At 36.2% G+C, this 22,125-nt stretch overlaps 1 protein-coding gene across 1 annotated transcript in view; it reads left to right on the forward strand.

Moving 5' to 3' along the window:
- LPCAT1 (lysophosphatidylcholine acyltransferase 1) overlaps positions 1-22,125 on the forward strand; it is a 55,860-nt gene that overhangs the window by 20,490 nt on the left and 13,245 nt on the right. The window contains exons 4-11 of the mRNA XM_032220280.1: positions 4,170-4,282; positions 9,280-9,340; positions 11,611-11,669; positions 13,061-13,095; positions 15,368-15,422; positions 17,798-17,880; positions 20,411-20,536; positions 21,308-21,461. Coding sequence (XP_032076171.1) covers positions 4,170-4,282; positions 9,280-9,340; positions 11,611-11,669; positions 13,061-13,095; positions 15,368-15,422; positions 17,798-17,880; positions 20,411-20,536; positions 21,308-21,461 — 686 coding nt within the window. The remainder of the gene's footprint in view (positions 1-4,169; positions 4,283-9,279; positions 9,341-11,610; positions 11,670-13,060; positions 13,096-15,367; positions 15,423-17,797; positions 17,881-20,410; positions 20,537-21,307; positions 21,462-22,125) is intronic.

Raw genomic sequence — 22,125 nt, forward strand, 5'->3', positions numbered from 1 at the left:
TTTCCAGTTAGTAGTATATTAGTTAAAAAGTATTTTGTTGAATGTGTGTGTGTTATCTGTTTGTTTCTTAATCAGTGTTTGTCTTAGATTGTGAATCCAGATAATTACTTTGTTTGATGACACTTGTTGGCATTTTTAAGTGATTCCATAAACAAAGGAGTCAACTGCACTTCTTAATTTAAAATTGCTATGTAATTTTCTTTCAGGTAGCTCGCTTGCAACATTTGTAGTTAAAACTGGACTCAAATTATCAGAAAGGCAATTACACATATTGCTGAGGATGAACTCGAGCTGCCCCCAAAAACTTGTTGCATATTGCTGAGCCCCTTGTGTGTAACAGCTTTTTTGCCTATTGTGGAAATGGAAAATATTATTATATTTTTTTTCTCAAAATCAGGCTCTTGCCTAAGCTTCTGTAAACATGAAGAATAATTTAATTCTTATTTAATTTAAACAGCATTCTTAAGACACCAATGGAATTTCGTTTTTTAATAAGTGACACAAAATAATAACTCGCTCCAAAAGCTTAAACCTGTTTAACTAAATTGAGGAAAAATCTGGCATTTAAATTCATGTGTTGTCATGGGTGAGGAGTATCTGGAATCGAAGAAGACTGATACAAATATAAATGTTTTGAGGGGATTTTTTGCTAGCACTTTTGGAATACATTTGACAATAGAAATTCTCCCTTGGACTCACATCTTTAGCTGAACTGTAGCAATAGTAATGCTACGAGCAAATCATTTGGAAAAGGTATCTGGATTAGCTCTGGACATTCAGCTGACATTTCTGTTTTGAAAAATAACCTATAATATTATCAATCCACCGAGACTCTTGCGTTCCCTTATCTCTGTATTCTAAAGATGGCATCTAAAAAGTTGCTCAGTTCTATTCTTGGAAATAACATTGTAATGTGAGCTTCAGGTGAAAGATGGCAACCAACCTTCCTTACTCTAGCTCAGTGGTTCCCAAACTTGGCAACTTTTAAGACTTGTGGACTTCAACTCCCAGAATTCTCTGCTGGCTGGAGAATTCTGGGAGTTGAAGTCCACAAATCTTAAAGTTGCCAAGTTTGGGAACCACTGCTCTAGCTCACAGGTGTCAAACTTGCAACTTCATGATATCATGTGATGTACTGCGATGTTTTCCCCCCGTCACAGAGGTGGGGTGAGCGTGGCCTGCGCAAGATGCATCCAGCTCACGGGCCGTCAGTTTGAGACCCCTGATTCGTTTTTCACCCCATCCCCTTTTTCAGAAAATCTATTCCTACCCCTCTCCCTCTTGAAAGCACAGGAAACTTTCCTAGACAACTATTTTTCTTTTGCTTCACAAGTAACACAATACCGTGCAGGTCCATGATGTTATAAATAAGTACAGTAAAATAGCCTAGCAAATGAGTCATGGAGTATGGTATGTAAATTTGAGAATATATTTCATAGGCAATACGGAGGATGAGAGAAGGAAAAGAAGCTGCATGTACATAAGTAAAACTTTTCTTTGATTCCTGATAGTTCTGCTCATACAAGTCAGGGGTGGGTTTCAACCGGCTCGCGGCGGTCCCTGCGAACCTGTTGGTCGGCGAATCCGGAAGTAAGTAACTTCCGGGAACGGCGACTGGCCCACCCGCCCGCCCTCGCTCCTTACCCGGTTTTGACGAGTTCTGCGCTTCCACGCATGCGCAGGACGCATACAGCGCCTGCGCGATCCTCCAGGAGCAGCTGGAGCATCGCACAGACGCTAGTACGCATGCGTGCGCCGCGCGCGTGCACAAGGACACCGCCGGCCCCGTTCCAACCGAATCGGTTGGAACGGGGCGAGAAACCAACCCCTGATACAAGTAGTTCTCATTTAGCAACTACAATTGGGACTGGCAACTCAGTCACTAAGTGAAAGATCATGTGATAGTGACTGAGCTTATGATTTTATTTTGTTTCCCAATATTAGAACGATATGGCCCAAAACAAATGGATGAGCCTAAATAACAGGGAAGGTTTCTGTAACTCAACTCATAAGGAAGTTGAGTAAAAGGGCAAATCTTATAGGTTTTTTTTTCCTCCACCCTTGGGGATCCTCACCCCAGTGCTGGGATAATTAGGAAGAAGGGAATAACATAATTTTAAAATCGCATGGCATTGGATTGATAAACTTTTCTCTAGGCTGCTATGCTTTGGCTTTTTAGTTAAGTTTTCATGTCACCTAGAACAAGTAACTGTCTCAAGTGTTTGGAGCTTCAAATTGTTCTCAATTCAGCAAGGTAATTTTTTTTAAAAAAAGAATAAAATGGGTATGTTAAGTTGGATTTTAAAAAGTGCTTTCAGTTTAAGGGTTTAATATGCAAAGTAATAACTAACAAGTTTGTTTTAGTTTATTTTTAATGTATTGCTACTATTGTAGCACTCAACGGTGGTTCCTGTTGTCAAGTATAAAGAAAAAATGAACATTTACATTGTCTTTTTTTCCTAGAAGGGTTTATTAATTATATTTGGTTTGCTTCTATTATTGATACATTTTACATAACTTAAATAGCGCATATTTCGGACTATAAGACGCACCCTTTTTCCTCAAAAAAGAGGCTGAAAATCTGGGTGCGTCTTATACATTGAATACAGCAATTTTTTGCCTCCCGGAGCCCCGCCCCCTTCACCAAAATGGCCGTGCATACCCTTATGGAGGCTTTCAGAGAATTCCTGGGGGCTGGGGAGGACAGAAATGAACACAAAATGGGCCATTTTTTGCCCCCAGCCCCCAACAGCACTCTATAAGTCTCCATAAGGCTATGCATGCAAATTTTTTGATGGAAAACGGGCCCGTTTTCATGAAAAATGGGCCTTTTTTGCTCATTTTGCCCTCCCCCCCGAAGCACTCTGCAAGTCCCCCAAGGCTATTCATGCCTTTTGGGGGGGGGGGAACGAGTCCATTTTTGTGAAAAACTTGCCATTTTGGGGAGGTTTGCAGAGTGCAAAAATACTTTTTTCCTTTTGGAAAGCTCTTTAACTGATTGGTGAGAATTACATTGATCAAGTGCTGTGCCAGCAGAAACACATACCTATCTACTGTATTTCTCCCTATCTCTATTTCTCTCTATTTATCCCTCTACCTACCTGCCTACCTACCTACACACATACTCTCTCTCTCTCCTTACCTACCTACCTACCTACCTACCTACCTACCTACCTATCTCTATCTATCTATCTATCTATCTATCTATCTATCTATCTATCTATCTATCTATCATCTATCTGTCCCTTTATCTATCTACCTAACTACTCTCTCTCACTCCCTATCTACTGTTATTTCTCTCCCTCCCTCCCTCCCTCCCTCCCTCCCTCTACACACACACACACACACACACACACACACACACACACACACACATATATATATATATATATATATATATATATATATATATATATATATTAGATTTTTACAACCCCTGGTAAGCCCCAATTATGGGAGGAAGCTAACTGCTTCCATCATCTGTCCTTCGGCTCATCACAAGAGTCCATCACGACAGAAACCCAATATTTTTACTGTTGCCTTTGTTATATTTGTGTTTATTTATTTATCAGCACAAATAAAAAAACACAAATATAACAAAGGCAACAGTAAAAATATTGGGTTTCTGTCGTGATGGACTCTTGTGACGAGCCGAATGACAGATGATGGAAGCAGTTAGCTTCCTCCCATAATTGGGGCTTACCAGGGGTTGTAAAAAATCTAATATATATATATATATATATATATATATATATATATATATATATATATATATATATATATATATATATATATATATATATATATATATCCCTCTACCTACCTACCTACCTACCTACCTACTCTCTCTCCCTACTTACCTACTGTATTTCTCTCTCTCTCTATCCCTCTACCTACCTACTCTCTCTCCCTACCTACCTACTGAATTTCTCTTTCTCTCTCTCTTTCTCTCTCATTCTTTCTCTCTCTCTATCCCCCTCCCTACCTACCTACTGTATTTCTCTCTCTCTCCCTCTCTATTCCTCTATCTACCTACCTACATTTTTTAAAAATTTGCCTCTTCAAAACCTTGGTGCGTCTTATATTCCGATGCGTCTTATACTCTGAAAAATATGGTAATACCAAAGGAACACCCTTGGGAATGTTGATCTTTTTGTGTTTCTTTCTAGCTTTAATTAAATACATTCGACCTGTATTTGTATCTCGATTGGATCAGGATTCCCGCAGAAAAACTGTTGAGGAGATAAGACGGCGCGCTCAGTCTAATGGCAAATGGCCACAGGTATTGATAAAGCATCTTAATTTAATTGTATTATTTGCGTGTAAAGAAATGCTATAAGTATGCTATTTTTTTTTCAACATAATAGCCATCACCATTTGGAATCCCAACAGTGGTTTGAATTCAGAATTATTCATTGCCCTGTTGAATTAGCATTTTCTGACTTCTCTCCTATACATAACTTGATTTAAAGTGGTAAACCTACCTATAAGAACAGAAACATTGCTTTTTTTAAAATAATACTTAGGAATATTTAGCCCATATTTCTATTTCTAAATTGTGATATGCCCATGAATATTTATGAAGGAGGATGTGAAGCTATCTTCTCCGAATACTTGCAGGCAAAGGAAATATTGTTTTTGTCTATAATTTTGACTACATATAGATTTATTATGTTATTTGAAATAATTAATAATTCATTTGAATGAAATTTTTGATCCATTAGCATTCTAGTTCTTTTGTTTAATAGATGTCTGATCTTGAGAATCATGGTTCTCTTTTCTATGGTGGTCATTCATTTTACTATTTACATGGTACTTAACGGCTATCGAATTTTCAGTCTAGTACTGTGTATTACAAATAGTGGTGAGAGAGTTTTCAGGTTATGAGATCAATTTTCATTTTTTCCTCTCTTTGCATATGGTAGGACATTTGAGCTTTCTTTTTCTTGGGGAATTGTGGCACTGTCTTGCAATCATTTTTAAAAAAAATATGAATGCACGTAGTTGTGAGACATGAATGATCTTTTTATTTTAAAACCTGTATTTTTGCACAGCTGTCTCCTTGGCTTAGGAATTGTGCTCATCTACTAATCTAGGATTAGCAAAACAGGGGAAAAAAACCACAGGCAGATGAGCAAAAAAACATGTGTGCCAGACATATTGAGTTGACCAGGAAGTCTGAATTACAATCCTGCCCCTTAGTCAGATTCTCTTCATTTTCATTCAGCCTTCTTTCCTGAATGTTTCACGGTATATTGTGGGGCTTGTCCTTGGCCTCATCTTCCTTCTCACGCTACCGCTACGTCCGGCTCTATATATCATCCCCAACCACATTTTCTTCTTCATTTTATTGCCTTAAGTGGATGACAGCCACAGCAGTCTTCACACCACAGAACGTAAGCACTCAGAGGAGAGTTGCTGAGGAAGAGCATTTTTTCCCACTTTAAAACAAAGGGAAAGGAAAGAATCTAGAAGGTTAGAAGGTTTATTGCACTTGTATGCCGCCCTATTCCCGAAGGGACTCAGGGCGGCTAACAAACCAAAGGGGAAAGGGATAATACAGACAAAAACAAAAGGCAAACAAACAAAATACAAAAACAATTTAAAAGCAACCAACAGCCACACAAATTCGAGAGGGGGTGGGAACTCATCGGCCCCAGGCCTGTCGGAACAGCCAGGTTTTGACGGCTTTGCGGAAAGCCTGAAGGGTAGTGAGGGTCCGGATCTCCACGGGGAAGTCGTTCCAGAGGAATCATTTTAAGGTCCTCAATTAGCATGTGTTTATTTTGATTTTTATTGGAGCAGAAAAGAATGTGAAGTGTCCAGTTGATGTGGCCAGGTGTAGGCTTTAATTGAAAAGATTTCGTTCTGAGTACTTTATTTTCTTTTTAGAAAGGAAAGAGGGAGAAAATAGAGCAGAAAACAAAGTATCCAGCATGGTGCTAAACAGAAAAGCATTATCATTGATATACTGAAATAAAAAACTAGATATCCATTAGAAGGGTTGAAGGTCTTTAAAATAACAGGAATTAGATATAATTGTTATATTGGACTCCACTAAAAATAAAGAAATGGGTATGTTCTGAAAACAATAAAAAGACTCCTATGAACAGAAGTTATTTATATTATAGCAGCAATTGTTCAAAGACTGCCAGCAACAAATAAATATAAGTTGGATTTAAAATATTTAAGCGCTCTTATCTAGGTATTTCTAAATTAATTAAGAGTTTAAGGTTAAATTTCTGATCCATTGTTTATCGGTAAAGTAATATCCCAGTTAAACATCTGTTTGTAGAAGACATTGAGCCTAAGAAAGCCATTGACAAGTGATTCTTACATGGATGCTTGAATGTGAAACAGTATTGTGTTATAATTATAATTCTGCAGTGAAGGGTACATAATTCTTACAATTCTCATACATGGTTGCTTGAATTTTTCTGTGCTTTGCTGGGTTTGCATTATCAGGAATCCATTGGTGTTCAGGCTACAGATTTTTTTCGCATAAATGAATATGAATTAATACTCTGGTTTGATTAATCAGATTTCTCAGGATTTGGAACATAGGATTTTATCAGTTAAAAGGAAATCTAGGAATGAAGTTTTGAGGGTTCCACCACAATACCGCGGTAGACTAAAGCGCGCTCGACGAATGCGCGTACCTGACGTCATCACAGCGCGACGAAAACATCATGCTGTGAGCGGTAAAGTTAAAATTAACGCGAAAACCTTACCCTAACCCCCCCAAACCTGACCCTAAACCTAAACCTAACCCTTAACCTAATGCTAACCCTTAACCTAACCCTAAACCTAACCCTAACGCTTAACGTAACCCTAAACCTAACCCTAACCCTTAACCTAAACCTAAACCTAAACCTAACCCTTACCTTTACGTGAATCGGCTTGCTTTAAAAGCGCTTTTTAAAGCGCCCTTTTTTCTCTGCGGTCGTATTTGTCGCGCTGCTGATGATGTCAGGTATGCGCTTTAATCGGGCGCGCTTTAGTGGACCGCGGTTTTGTCGTGCCACGGTTTTGAGTTGCTTAATAGCTTAATTCTCTGTTTTCTTACTATCAAAACCAACATTCTTTATTTGGGTGCTATATTATATTCACTAACAAAGCTTAGGCATTAGCTACATCTATTTTCAGGAGACGTATAGCTGGTATGTTCTCCAATCGTAAGCTTACCTGAATGTGATAGATGAATGAGGTCAGTGTGGCAAGCTGGTACAGTTCTTTACCAGCAGTATTTATCAACAGTATTCATTGCCCTTGATCACTGGATAGGTATTCATATACAGGTAGTTCTCGATTTATGACCACAATTAAGCCTAAAATTTCCGTTGTTAAGTGAGTTTTACCCCATTTTACAACATTTCTTGCCACGGTTAAGTGAATCATTACAGTTGATAAGTTATTAAGTGAATCTGGTGTCCCAATTAACTTTGCTTGTCAGAAGCTTACAAAAGGTGATCACATGACCCCCCCCAGGACGCTACAACGGTCATAAGTATGAACCAGATGCCAAGCATCTGAATTTTGATCACATGATCATGGGGACGCTACAAAGGTTGTTAAGTGTGAAAAACATCATAAGTCACTTTATTCAGTGCCCTTATAATTTGAACTGTCATTAAATGAACTGTTCTATTCACCTTTTGTAAAAGAAGTCTGTAATAGCCTGTTGTGACTTACCTTGTTGTGTTATTGCAGCACTTTGCTTACGGAATGTGGTCATTGTAGAGCCTAGGTAATGAAACCTCCATGACCTTTCAAAGGCCTTCCATTTCTGCAATCATAATAAACACTGACCATTGTTGTTTACTGTATAATAAACATAATGAATGAATGATTTTAGAGCAATAATTGTATGCTTTAGAAGGGGAAAGTCTCTATTCATTTCAGAGAAAAGCAAGCTTAGAAAATAAGAGTATCCCCCCACCCCAAATCCTGTTATGAAGGTATAATAATTTGGATTAGAGTATCTCTCCCCCCCCCCCCCCCCAAAATCCTGTTATGAAGGTATAATAATTTGGATTAGAATTGGATTTGGAGGTGACGTGACATAAATAGCAAACAATTGTTTTTTTTTCTGTCTTCTTTTAACTACAATAACAAAAGGGAATGTTAATGTATACTTTGGTGATTATCAACTAGAAATGTCAACATTTTTTAGATTGTTTTAGATTTTAAATGGTCATTTTGTTAACACATATTAATAGATTGTTGTTTAGAGATTGCTGCTTTTTTGCGCCTGTGGAGAGGAGAGGTGAGAAAAATAGTAAATAACCTCTAGTTAACTGTAACAATAATAAAGATATGTTAGGGAGAGGAAATGTTAGATGTCCTATTAATTGACCTTTTTTTTTAGAATATGTTATAAAGATATAAAGATATGGCAGATTGATTGAGACTGGGGGAAGAAGAAAAAAATGCCAGCAGGTGGCTGTGTTCTTGAAATCTTAATTAAATGAAAATGGTGGCATGGTGATAGAAAAATATGTAAATTTTTAACATATACAATTCAAACTGAATGGAATATATGTGATTGTGGAAGGAATGCACGAAATGTACTTGTGACCAATGGATACGCTTTCTACAAGATGTAATGAAAGATGATTCTTTTTTTTTTGTGCTTTTTCTGTAATAAAACTAATTAAACTAATTTTTTTAAAATAAAAAATAAAAAAAAGAAAATATGAGTATTTCCCTCCCCCCTAGAATTTCCTTACATTGATTCATAAATTATGTCTCTTAATCAACAGTCTTTTTCTCAGAATTGAATGAACCAAGCAATTTAGCATTTCCTTATGGATTTAGTGATCACTGTATTCCCTTTTTTCAACATTCTCCAATTTAATATAATGTAGCCCTCAAATTGACTACAACTTGCAAGGGTGGTTTGGCCATTCCTGGGAATGAGTTCCCTGAACTGGAAGAAGTTTGAGGAATTCCAAACATGGGCTCTGAAGAGATAGATTAGTGGCTGCTTTCTCGGTGTATTTTCTTCTTAAGCAGTAAAGAGCTATCTTCTTAGATAAGAAGGAATGGGTTTATGGAGAGAAAACATTAACTGTACTTCCTGCCTTTTACAGTGCCAAAATGAGAGTGCTTATACTAGGCCTCATTCCATGAATTCTTTCAGAGATTACTTTCCCTCTACAAGTGCTTCAAATAGCAAATTGAAGACTAAATTCTGCATTTGAAACATGTTTCCTAAAAGGATGTACCAGATGGCTAACAATGTTAACCAAGCATTTTGATTTTTTTTTTTTTTTTAAGATAATGATATTCCCAGAAGGAACCTGTACTAATCGATCCTGCCTAATTACATTCAAACCTGGTAAGTATTTTGGACAACTTTCCTTTAATAGATTTGGATTTTGAAACAATGCAATTCAGTCTTCATTATTGCTCAGTTTCACTTCCTACATTACAGCAAATATGTCCTTTTCTGTTTCCTTCCTTTGTGGAGTAACTACTGAGTATTTTTATAACGTTTATACATATGTAAATATTATGCTTTGCAGAATTTAATTGACCAAAAATACTTTAAAAATTCAAATATTTGTAAAACTTTGCAAAATGCTCTGACTGTTCCCTGGGAAAATGCAAAGCTATTTTTTGATATACGGTATTTTTTGGAGTATAAGATGCACCATAGTATAAGACGCGCTGGAGTATAAGACGCAGAAGGTTTTGAAGAGGAACATTTTTCAAAAAGATTTTAAACCTCCCAAAAGTGGCCCGTTTTGTTTTTGTTTTTTTCAAAAAAAGGGCACGAATAGCCCTTAGGAGGTTTGTAGTACGCTCCCGGGGGGAGGGGAACGAGCCAAAAACGGTCCATTTTTCGCAAAAGTGGACCTGTTTTTTGTCAAAAAAGGGGCATGGATAGCTTTTAGGAAGCTTATAGAGTGCTGCTGGGGGCTGGGGAGGGAAAAATGGGCCGTTTTTTGCTCATTTCTGCCCTCCCAGCCCCAGGAACTCTCTGAAAGCCTTCTAAAAGCTATGCACAGCCATTTTGGTGAAGGAGGTGGAGTTTCGGGAGGCAAAAATGCTGTATTCAGTGTATAAGAGACACCCAGATTTTCAGCCTCTTTTTTGAGGGTACGTCTTATACTCTGAAAAATACAGTATGTGCTTTTGTGTTTACTTACTGCTATGAGATTCAAGAAAATATCTTTAAAATACTCAGACTGCATAACTTATGAAATATGTGGATATATTTGAATTTATAATCCAGGTTTTTGTGATTGCGTATTGTCAATAATTGACTGCATTGCATTAATCTTTCCTAATACTACCAATTACTGGTCCCTTCCCCAATGGCATGACCTAAGCTCTCAGAGACAGGAAAAGAAAACTAAAATTAAAATTTGGAAACTTCTTAATTAAGGAGAAATGTTTGGTTTAATAGATTTAAATAACAGTTTCAATAACTGGATAACATATAAATGGAATTAGAGATGTCTTTATACAAAAACCCTAAGTCCTCCTTTGTTGGGACTTTGACAAAGAGTTTTGTACTCCTATGGGTAAATTGCTGAATTCTAAAGAAATTTAAAATGATGAACCAAAATAGGAACGTTAATAATGCAAATCTAGAAGGGTACTAGCAATTGTCCAAAGATGATGTTAATTTTTGCATTGCAGAAACTGGAAAAACACATAAAACAGTCTTGATTTGTTCACTTGGGAGGTCTTTCTAATTTTCCAATTATACATTTGATTTATAATGCATTTTTCTTCCATCTAATATCTGTTCCGTTGAGATTATCAAGAATAATGTCAATTACATTCGCATAAATATTTGTAAGACATAAACTTAAAATCTTTGTGGAAAATCTATATAAAACAGATTTGTTTTCCTTTTTTAAAAAGGGGTGTCATTGGAAAACAAATATAAAAATATGCAATACATTTCAAATTCAAAGAACATTGAGCATAAAATGGGCTATTTCATCTGGTTATTCCATTCTGGAAGTATTCTCAGGTTGAAATGGCCCTAATTTGAGTCCAAAACGTTTATTTTAGACTCAAATCAGAATTCTTTCAAATTTAAAACTCTTCTAAAAAGGGCAGAACCATCCGTTTCATCTTGTAATGTTTCTTTTTCAAAACACCATGTATATTCCAATGAACAGGCTTGTAATAGAACTTCTGCTCTGTCCATTCTGGAAAATATATATATCAACATCAAGGAAAAATGTCTTCAAGAAAAAAATTAAGTCCAGTTGCCTTTTGGAGGAAAAAAAAGCACTTTGGGGGATAACCATGCCCTGAGGGACTGAAAATCTTCACAGACATATATCAACGCCAAGAGATTATATTGGCAGGGAAATATTGCTGTTTATATTGTCTAGAAAATAAATACTGCTAAAGTATTAGTTAACACAGATACTCCATTGCTCACACAATCCAAAATCCAGGCTTAATCAGGCTTAGAACAGAGTTACTGAAATCAGCAGTACTTAAGTTGGATGTAAGTAATTTAATAGCCGTTGATTTTAGTGAGTTCTCCTTGGATTTAGATCTATTCAGTTTTATTTAAGGCCATAATAGCTTAGAGCAAGAGATTGTTCTAATTAAATATGTATCCCATGCATATTTTAGGAGCGTTTATCCCTGGAGTACCTGTGCAACCAGTGATCTTACGTTATCCAAACAAGCTGGTATGTATTGTACCAATTGTGTATATTAATATCTGAAATAATACTGTCTATTAGAGGAAATATTAAGAAATTATTTGAAAGTATCTTTTCAAATCTATTCCGTGAAATCAAACGACCAATACTAGATGGCGGTTGACCTGTTCATACCAAGAGCCGAGGTGGCGCAGTGGTTAGGGTGCAGTACTGCAGGCCACTTCAGCTGACTGTTATCTGCAGTTCAGTGGTTTTAATCTCACCGGCTCAAGGTTAACTCAGCCTTCCATCCTTCCGAGGTGGGTAAAATGAGGACCCGGATTGTTGTTGGGGGCAATATGCTGACTCTGTAAACCGCTTAGAGAGGGCTGAAAGCCCTATGAAGCAGTATATAAGTCTAACTGCTATTGCTATTGCTATACCAGTTTAGCACTCTTTCTAAGCAATAGTCTGACTTAGAGAAATCAGATTGGGTAGGGGATAAGAATTGGTTAGAAAGAATTGTTTTGGTATAAGTACAGCCGATATTTTGAGCTCCAAATTAAGGGATGTTCATAACTCTCTGGCTAACTCTTCAGTTTCATTTTCTTATTGAGCACTTTTCATTGTGCTGTTGATGTCCACTTTTCACTCTCATCTCTCAATTTCCTTCTTACTCCCCCTCCTCTAATCCTCTGCTAGCCCATTCAACAATTTGGCTTTAAGTTGTGGATAATTATGAAAAGATTTTTCTTTGATATAATATTCATTCCACCCTGGAAGGAAGGCCCAATACAAACATGGGAACAGTGATGGAATTAGCCTCTATTATGCTATTACCATACACCAGTACTGCGAAATACTTCAGATTAAAATAGCCCATGACTGCAGAATCAATCCAGTCAGTACAATTTTCTGTTAGATAATATGTTGACATGCCATTCGTGGACTTGTGCCCACATTTCTTGGAATAGATTTCCATTGTAACGCTTCATTATTTTATCTGCCTTGAAGTCTTATTTCTGAGGGTATAGATTAATTTTTTATTTCTAATACTTCTATTTCTAATATTTCTAATAGAAATGTTATTTGTGTAAGACAGTGGTTCCCAAACTTGGCAACTTTAAGACTTGTGGACTTGTGGAGCTCTGAGCTGGCTGGAGAATTCTGGGAGTTGAAGTCCACAAGTCTTAAAGTTGCCAAGTTTGGGAACCACTGGTGTAAGACATAAAATTAGCATGTAAAGTTTAACACCTGGCTTTATATTTCTAATTTAAATAATTAATCATTTTCAAAATCTTTGAAATGATACTGTGATTAGTGTATCATATCTATCTACTGCTAAAGGGATGCTGTTTTTCTGATGAAGCCTGTTAATATGTTGAGAGTAGGGCAACAAGTTGTGACACTTATATTTAAAACAATTATTTTGTTTATAGGATACGATTACATGGACATGGCAAGGTCCAGGAGCGTAAGTCAGTGACATACTATTTGACTTATTTATTACTCTAAGATTTAGTGTGACATTCGCCCTCCAAATTATTTTTTGCTCAGATGTAAAGGGCAGTGACTTAATATTTCTAAAATAAAAACTGACAATTGGTATCCAAAGTGATCTGACTACTCTGAGGATTGTTAATGTTGTTTGAGGCATGTCCTCTATGAAACAATTTTTAAAACAAATAGAATGCATTGTTAATACCTGTAGGATTGTGGATGAAATAAAAACATGTGTTTTGTTTTCACCTTAGAGCAAATAATGCAACTTGAAAATCTTATCCCAATTTCCTGATCTGGCTATGAGACAGTGAAATATTTCAAATATCCCAACCATAAGAAAAAAGGGAGCCTGGAACATGATCCTTGCTCCCTCATTTCTTATTCTAATGTTGCAAACAGGGGGAGGGGAGGTTGATATTCAGTACTGAGTGCTATTTGCTACGCAGTTTTCATTAGAACTGGCTACGGTAATATTTTTTAATAAGAGTCACTAATGCTGTTTGAGACTGGAAGTTGAAAATACAAAGCTACTACAAGAGCTTTATGCATCTCTGTGTGAAAGGCTCTCTTTAAAGTATATATACTCCACCAAGAAGCACAGCAGAGATAGCAATATTAGTATGCATCCAGCTGAAATAATTAATTTCTCCTTAAAGGCAAGTTCGTAGTACAAAGGTTGAGGGAGTTTAAGGAGAGATGTTCTTATCTTTAATGGGAGAATTTTTAAAGATTTAAATTTAATTTTTAATTTAGAACTAAAATATAAGCACAATACTAGAATCGGGTGGATTGCTGGCAGCATTATTGTCGGTTTGTTGTGCGCGTACTTTGCGCAGTTGCCCGCAAATTTTTCTGTGCATGCGCAGAACATTAAAAACAGAGTAAAAAAACATGCTGGGAAAGGCATGGGCCATGGGGAAACCGGTTTGGGGCATGGTCAGCCTGCCGCCCCTACCGATTTCGCGACCTAGTCCCAGTTTCCACTACCAATTCGCCCACCTCCAACTAGAATGGAATGCAGGGGAATAGACAAGGTTGCCTAAGTAAGATATCATAATACTAGCTGCAGTAGTAGTCTATTCCAGTCATAATAAATTATTGATAATAATTTTCTCTCCAGCAACAGAACAGAATCCAACATGACTTTTCGCATGCTAAACCATATGGTTAGTTTCTCTAGCATGCCAGCTCATGACACACCTCTAGCCTACATACCATTAGCCTAAACTAATAGCATTAGGTGCATGGCAGTGCCGATTGGTGCATTTGCTAGGGTAGAAAAAAAATAATAATGAGTCACAAAATGTACCAATCATGAGACATAAAAAAGCCCATATATTTGAAAAGTCCTGAGTTTTGTTTCAAGAATAGACAAAACAAAAACATTGGAATACTAGTTGTTTCAAGATTTAAAATGTTAATGTTAACAACAGAACTGATCATAGTATATGAACTAGTCAAATGGCAAGATTTTTTTTTTCATCTTTAGTGAAGCGTGCAAACTAGCCTTTGCATTTCCTGAATTGGATGAGGAGAACACATCTTTCTCCTTCTGTCCTGGCCACTTTTTATAGAGGCATGATTGAGAGCATTTTAACAAACTTCATCACTGTTTGGTTTGGTGGCAGCAGTGCCTCAGATAAAAGGTCCATACAGAGAGTGATAAGGACAGCTGAGAAGAGTATAGGAAAAAGGTCCATACAGAGAGTGATAAGGACAGCTGAGAAGAGTATAGGAAACTCGCTTCCCATTCTTCAGATTGCTGATTATAAGCACTATGTGCTTAGAGCTCGAAGTATTGTTAGAGACCCCACAAACGCACTTCACAATCTGTTTCTGTTGCTCCCCTTTGGGAAGAGATGTTGTAGTATCTCTAGAGGGAGTACTAAATTCTGTAACATCCTTGTTTCTTAAGCCACCCATCTTGCAAATTTGCAAGATTTCTTTTTCTTTTGCCGTGTGTGTGTGTGTGTGTGTGTGTGTATATATGTATATATATGCATATGTATACATACATACATACATACATACATATATATATATATATATATATATACATACACACACACACATTCAAACCAGACTGATGTTTCTCTGTGTCATATGTGTGGGTATGTGGGTATATGCATAATGGTTATCTTTTGAGAGCTGAATACAACAAAATTTCATTTTAATGTATGCTGATTAGTGTACATTTAAAGTGACATTAAAGTTTTAATCTATTTTATTCTTCTATTCTTAAGGTTGACAATTCTGTGGCTTACCTTATGTCAGTTTCATAACTTCGTGGAAATAGAGGTAAGTATAATAACACAAGTGTAATTAATCTGCACTTTATTCCATAGATATTGGAAGAGAGAAATAAAAAAAAAACCACAACTCCCTTTTAGTGATGTTCTTTCTGTATTTATGTGCAGTAGAACATAATAATAGAGATTTATGACTTTTTTTGTCATAATAAGTATTTTTACTTAACTTCATCAAAGGAGTAATTAAACCAACCCAAATAATGAGATATGAAGTTGATATATGAATGGGGTAGGTAACTGAAGAGTTTTTTTGGCACTATTTAACACTATTTTAGCTAAGCCAAGCTTTACATTTAACATTTGGCTTTCTTCTATCAGGCTTTCCCGAGATGTATCTTCTCCAATATCCCATAGAGTTATTTTCAAGGAATATTTCCTTTCATGAAAATCAAACAAATAATTTTTCTATCAAAATATAAAGCAATACATCTCTGTTTATTAATACACTCTTACTTCAATACAGTACAAATTTCTTAATAGTAATGATGCTTAGCTTTTACTCATCTATATGGAAAGTGCAAGCAGGAATGAGATCTTTAACAGAAACTAAATACTAATTGTTCATATCTGCTTAGCATATAATTTCATTAATGACATTATGATAAAACAAATTGAAACATGGCCATATACTGTATATTATAAATTAACATATTTCCCATGCTAATGGAATTTAAACCATATTCTTGGTAAAAATGTGTATTTGTAACTAAAATTATTGTCTATTTGCAGATAACGTTTTTATTAATGTCATTTTGCCATTATAACTTTAACTAATGGGATTTTAATTATTCTTTTATCCACAAATTGTTTAAAATTCTTAAGACCAATATATAAAAGTACTGAATTTTGTTTGATTTTCTTTTACTGCAACTTAATCATTCTCACAAAGAACAGTTGCTTTTTATTTTTCTCAAAGAAAAATTCCTATGTTCCGCTTTATTGTTTTATTGTAGTACAGTTCCTACAACATAACATATATTCTTTGCAAAATGGTGGTTTTTTTCTTGAAAACATACCATTTAAAATAATTAATTATTCTATATTAAATATTTTAATAAACTTAATTCATTAAAAAGTACATTGTAATTTGAAGCTAATTAGCAATTTCTGAACTTTTTGTGCAGCTATTAGCATATACAACAATTTAGACTGATAGTAAGGTAGTGGAGATATTCTTCCATGTCTCCAATGTGTTTGCAAATATTGTTCACTCAGGTTATTTCAGATGTCTATTATATTTTGAATCCAAGATAGTAAGGAAAAAAATCACTCTTGTACTTTTTAAAGAATATTGTTAAGGAAATTACTTTGAGTTACTTCAACTTCATCTCTACATTTTGAGTAGATATTGAAAAGGCAACTGAAGCAATCATTTCGCTAATTCTGATAAGTAAACTATTTGGAGGAGGACAAGAATGTTACACCCCTTTTAGGCAGCCTGCACTGGTTGCCGGTTGTCTTCCGGGTGTGATTCAAGGTACTAATTATGACCTTTAAAGCACTCCGTGGCTTAGGCCCAGGGTACTTGCGAGACCACTTACTGCCACCGGTAGCCTCCCACCGTCCAGTGCGATCCCACAGAGTTAGCCTCCTCAGGGTGCTGTCGGCCAGACAGTGTCGGCTAGCGACCCCCAGGGGGAGAGCCTTCTCTGTGGGAGCGCCTTCCCTCTGGAATGAGCTGCCCCCGGAGCTTCGTATAATCCCCGACCTCCAGTCCTTCCGACGCGCCCTAAGCCAGCCTGGCCTAAACAAAACAAAATAAATTATTGATCATTGTTAATTTTAATTTTAATTCTTTTTTTAAAAAAATGCGTCATTGTCAATTTTAATTGGGTTTGGGATATCCTGTTTAATTTCTTCTTAACTTTTGTATTATATGTTTCTTTTAATGTTGTACGCCGCCCTGAGTCCTTGGGAGAAGGGCGGCATATAAATCTAATAAACCTAAACCATACCGTACCCAGAGGCAGGAAAGAAATCCATTTCACATCTGAGCGCTCTTTTAAATAAAAAGGGTTTCCCCAGTTTAAAGGCTTGAATGATGGGGGAAATGGAATAACTGCAGTGACAGGAAATCTTAATACAAAGATAGAAACATAATTTGTGTAAAAATAGTCATTTGCTTTCTGAAGGGTTACATTTGTTCTTAGAACATGCTAATAGAGGGAAAGAAAGCCAAATACGGAGCTTGTCGTGCTGGTATTCTCAATGATAACTATTCAGGCTTCATGTTGTTAGGTTTTTTTTTATTACTAATTTTAAATGCTTATTCTCATAACATTTCTTCGTCTTCAAAACACCAGTATTATATGTTTGTGTAATGTGATAATGACTGTGTATTAAAACTTATTTTCCTGTGTATAGTTCCTACCTGTGTATATACCTTCTGAAGAGGAAAAGAAAAACCCATCTTTATACGCGAACAATGTGAGGCGTGTAATGGCAGAGTGAGTAAACTTAAGGTTTCAAATAGCCCAATAGCTGCATAGTTTCAAGCAGTAGCAACATTTTTGCTTCTATATGAAATATTGCAAGAAAAATGTTTTTTTTCTCTGCCATGATGTCAAAAGATAGAGGGAAAATATTAGTGGCAGGAAATAATTAACTGCTGTGTTTCAAACAAAAACAAATCAGGAACATTGCAGAGGCAACCAAAAACCAAACTAAATATTTGCATGCTTGTTACAGAGAAAGAGAGGCAATTATGTTATATTACTAAAATAAAGTGGTTGGGGAAAACTGCAGATAAGAGATTATCTCCCCCACAGTATCAGAGTTCTTCTTGTTAAGGTCCTCTGTCTCATTGACAGTTTATATTTCATGTAAACATCATGTTAAAACGTGAAGCTGAGAAGAAGTTTGATAAAGTAAGATGAGGTGCTCCTCAAGCACATATCTAGGAATAAAATGTTTTTATAGTACTAATTCTACATTTTACTAGATAATGAAAACAGCAAAACTGTCTAAATACTTGCAGATAAGTTTTTTTTCTGTAACTGAAATGTCAGAATCTTTGGTCCCTACACTGAAGGGAATATATTTTAATAGTCGAACATGAGATTTTTTTTTAGAAATGAAAATTAGCACTGCAAAGGTCTCTATTCAAGAAAAAATAGAAACTCTACATCATGAGCCCTGGTGGGGCAATGGTCAGAATCAGTGGTGGGTTTCAAAAATTGTTCGAACCTACTCTCTGGGTGTGGCCTCCTTTGTGGGAGTGGCTTGCCGCCCATGTGACCGGATGGGAGTGGCTTGCCGCCCATGTGACCGGATATGAAATTATGAATTAGTACTTAGGTCGGTCCAAGTAGCTATTCAGAAACTCTGGCATTGAAGCATGCAAGTCTTAAAGCTGTCAAGTTACAAGATCCTTGCCAGTGCTGGGTTTCAAAAAATTTTGGAACCTCTTCTGTAGGTATGGCCTGCTTTCCGGGTCCACTGGTGGAACCTCTTCTAACTGGTTCGGTAGATTTGACGAACCAGTTCTACCGAATAGGTGCGAACTGGTAGGAACCCACCTCTGGGCAAGAGTTAGAATGCAGTTTTGCAGGCTGACAAGAGTTTGATCCTGACTGGCTCAAGCTTGACTCTGCCTTCCATCCTTCCAAGTTTGGTAAAATGAGAACTCAGATTGTTGGGGGAAATATGCTGACGTTGTAAATTGCTCAGAGAGTGTTGTAAGGCACTATGGAGTGGTATATAACTTGTGCCATTGTTATTGCTATCATGCCTGGCTGAAAAAGAGTTCTATGGATTACACCTACTTTATAAAGTTGCTATTCTATATTTAAAAACCTTCTTTTTAAACGCATTTTGTTAGGGAAATAACAAACACATCAGTTGTAGAAAGACCTGTGTGCCTTCTAGAACCTGAGAATATTTTCCTGTCAAATCTCACTTGCAGTGGATTTAGTTTCAATCTGTTAATCCTTATCCATCTGATTATAGTTTCCACGTACTGACTGAGAATAGACACATCAGCCGAGTGTTTGATAAATATAGAAATGAGTATTGTCAGACGCTTCAGGACACTTAACTCCTAACTACCTTTGTGGGTAACTAACATACTTTAAGAAGTAACCAAAATCTTGCAATGGGAAAATGGCTTTACAGTACTCATTGCATGGATTTGCTGGGATCAGAAAACCAAGCTGCCAAATCCTGACTCAGATGTTAAATTGGAATGGTCCCAATATTGGATCCTGTGGAAATTTACACATACAAGGTGTCAAGGCAGCCCCCTGATTAACCATTTCTTGGATCTGACTGGAAAAAGAGGACAGAAATTACAAAATAACCAAAAATGGCAATCCACTGTGCTGCAGTTATAAATTAAATTATAAATTGAGGTGCAATTTGGAGATTGCAAGAAATGGATATGCTAAATAGGATGTATTCTAGTCTCTTCAATGCAAATTCAACATAGGATCCTCGAGTCATTACCTCTGCTTCAATTCTTACCTTCCACTTCTAATATCTGAAAGGTTTGTAAAACAAGAAAACTTCTCTCGGTTGTACTGCCATGCTATGCCATGACAAGATTGAACTTTTGATCTATGCTTCAAATAGATGCTTCATGAACCTGTGTGTGTGTGAGTATATATGTATATATGTACATTTTTTTTATTTGTGCTGATAAATAAATAAAGGGAGACTAGTATAGATCTATTTCAACCTATTTAGCTCTCATCAGCTAGCCATACCCTTACTGGGATTTGAACCTGGGCTAGCTGATGAGAGCTAAATAGCTTGAAATAGATCTATACTAGTCTCCCTTTATTTATTTATCAGCACAAATAAAATTAAAAAAACCCACAAATATAACAAAGGCAACAGTAAAAATATTGGGTTTCTGTCGTGATGGACTCTTGTGATGAGCCGATTGACAGATGATGGAAGCAGTTAGCTTCCTCCCATAATTGGGGCTTACCAGGGGTTGTAAAAAATCTAATAGGTACATATTTTTGTCTATTTAAGGGCTTTAGGAATTTCAATAACAGACTATACTTTTGAAGATTGCCAGCTGGCTTTGGCCGAAGGACAACTCCAACTCCCATCAAATACCTGTCTCTTAGAATTTGCAAAACTTGTAAGAAATCTTGGGTAAGTAAATTATCAATACATAATAATATACTTTTGTATATGTTTTTCACATTATATATGTTTTTAACATTGATAATATGTTTTTAGCAAATAAAAAAAGCTTTGTAACTGTTTAGAACTGCGTGACAAACTGATTATAAAATGCATGTCACTGCTTTTCTGAGTTCTTCAGGTAGCTTTTGGTTCAGAAATGAAAGAACAGCCTTATTTTCTTCATGCTTTTAGATGCAAAGAAAAAAGTGATTTGAAGTGTGATTTTGGGGGAAAAAATGGCAGATCTAGTATATCTTTACAGAGATTTCATATGGTTGTATAGCTATACATCACTTACTATAAACATAAGAATTTGTGTTGAGAAAAATGTTTTCTCTGCTAAAAGTAATGTATTTTACATTTACAAAGTGAGAGTTCTGTTGAAATACTCTATTTTTGGGGTTTTTTTTATAGCCAAAGTCTTTATTCCGATACAATTCAGGATACAGAATTTGTAAAACACATCTGTTTGAGAACAAAAATATGTAGGGGCATATTAAAAAGAATGTACAGCCTTGATCTGGTATTTTGTAAAACAGAACATAAATTGCTCAGTTGAAAATAAATTTTAACTGAAATCAAGTTTTTTTTTTCCTAATAGGTTTCAATTAAAACTAAATTTTCAATTTTTATGGGTTTTGGGGCTAATATAAGAAATAGAGATGACTTCTCTCTCTTTCCCCCCCTTTAAATGATTATTGTCCAAAGGTAATACTTTGTTTTCCCTACCATTTTAAGGTTAAAGCCAGAAAAACTTGAAAAAGAACTTGATGCATACTCAGAAAGAGCTAGGAAACTGAAAAACAAAAAAGTCACTCTCAAGGAATTTGCAGAGTATTTGAAAATCCAAGTTTCAGATATGTTAGAAAATATGTTTGCACTTTTTGAAGAGGTAAGAATTCATTATCACCAGAAATATAACATGAAAGTTATTGTACAGTAGAAAATGTTACTGCGGGTAAAATCCACTTGTGTCCATGTGACAAGATTGAAGTCTCTTCCTCCCCTTCTCCCGATCTGTATATGATTTAATGAGTGATAATGAATGTATAGATAGCAAAAGCACTTAGACTTATATACCACTTCACAGTGCTTTTACAGCCCCCTCTAAGCGGTTTACAGAGTCAGCATGTTGCCCCCAACAATCTGAGTCCTCATTTTACCCACCTCAGAACGACAGAAGGTTGAGTCAACCTTGAGCCGGGTGAGATTCAATGTGCCAAATTGCAGGCAGCTGGCAGTCTGCAGAAGTAGCCTGCAGTACTGCACTCTAAACACTGCGTCACCGCAGATGGTTCTTGACTTACGGCCACAATGGCGCCTAGGATTCTCATCATGAGCTATTGGATATGTAAGTCAAAAGACAGCATGATTGGGCTAAATTTTACAACCAATTTTTATTAGTGGTTTGTAAAGCAAAATATCAAGGTTGTTAAGTGAACTACCTGGTCATTAAGTGAATCCAACATACACAAGGGCATTTTTTGCCATATTCTGCTGGAAAACAGCAAAATCGTTGCAAATCACTGCAGCCAGTAATATAACCAAACGCCCGA

The sequence above is a fragment of the Thamnophis elegans genome, chromosome 6, assembly GCF_009769535.1.
Source record: "Thamnophis elegans isolate rThaEle1 chromosome 6, rThaEle1.pri, whole genome shotgun sequence".
NCBI classification, from domain to species: Eukaryota; Metazoa; Chordata; class Lepidosauria; order Squamata; family Colubridae; genus Thamnophis; species Thamnophis elegans.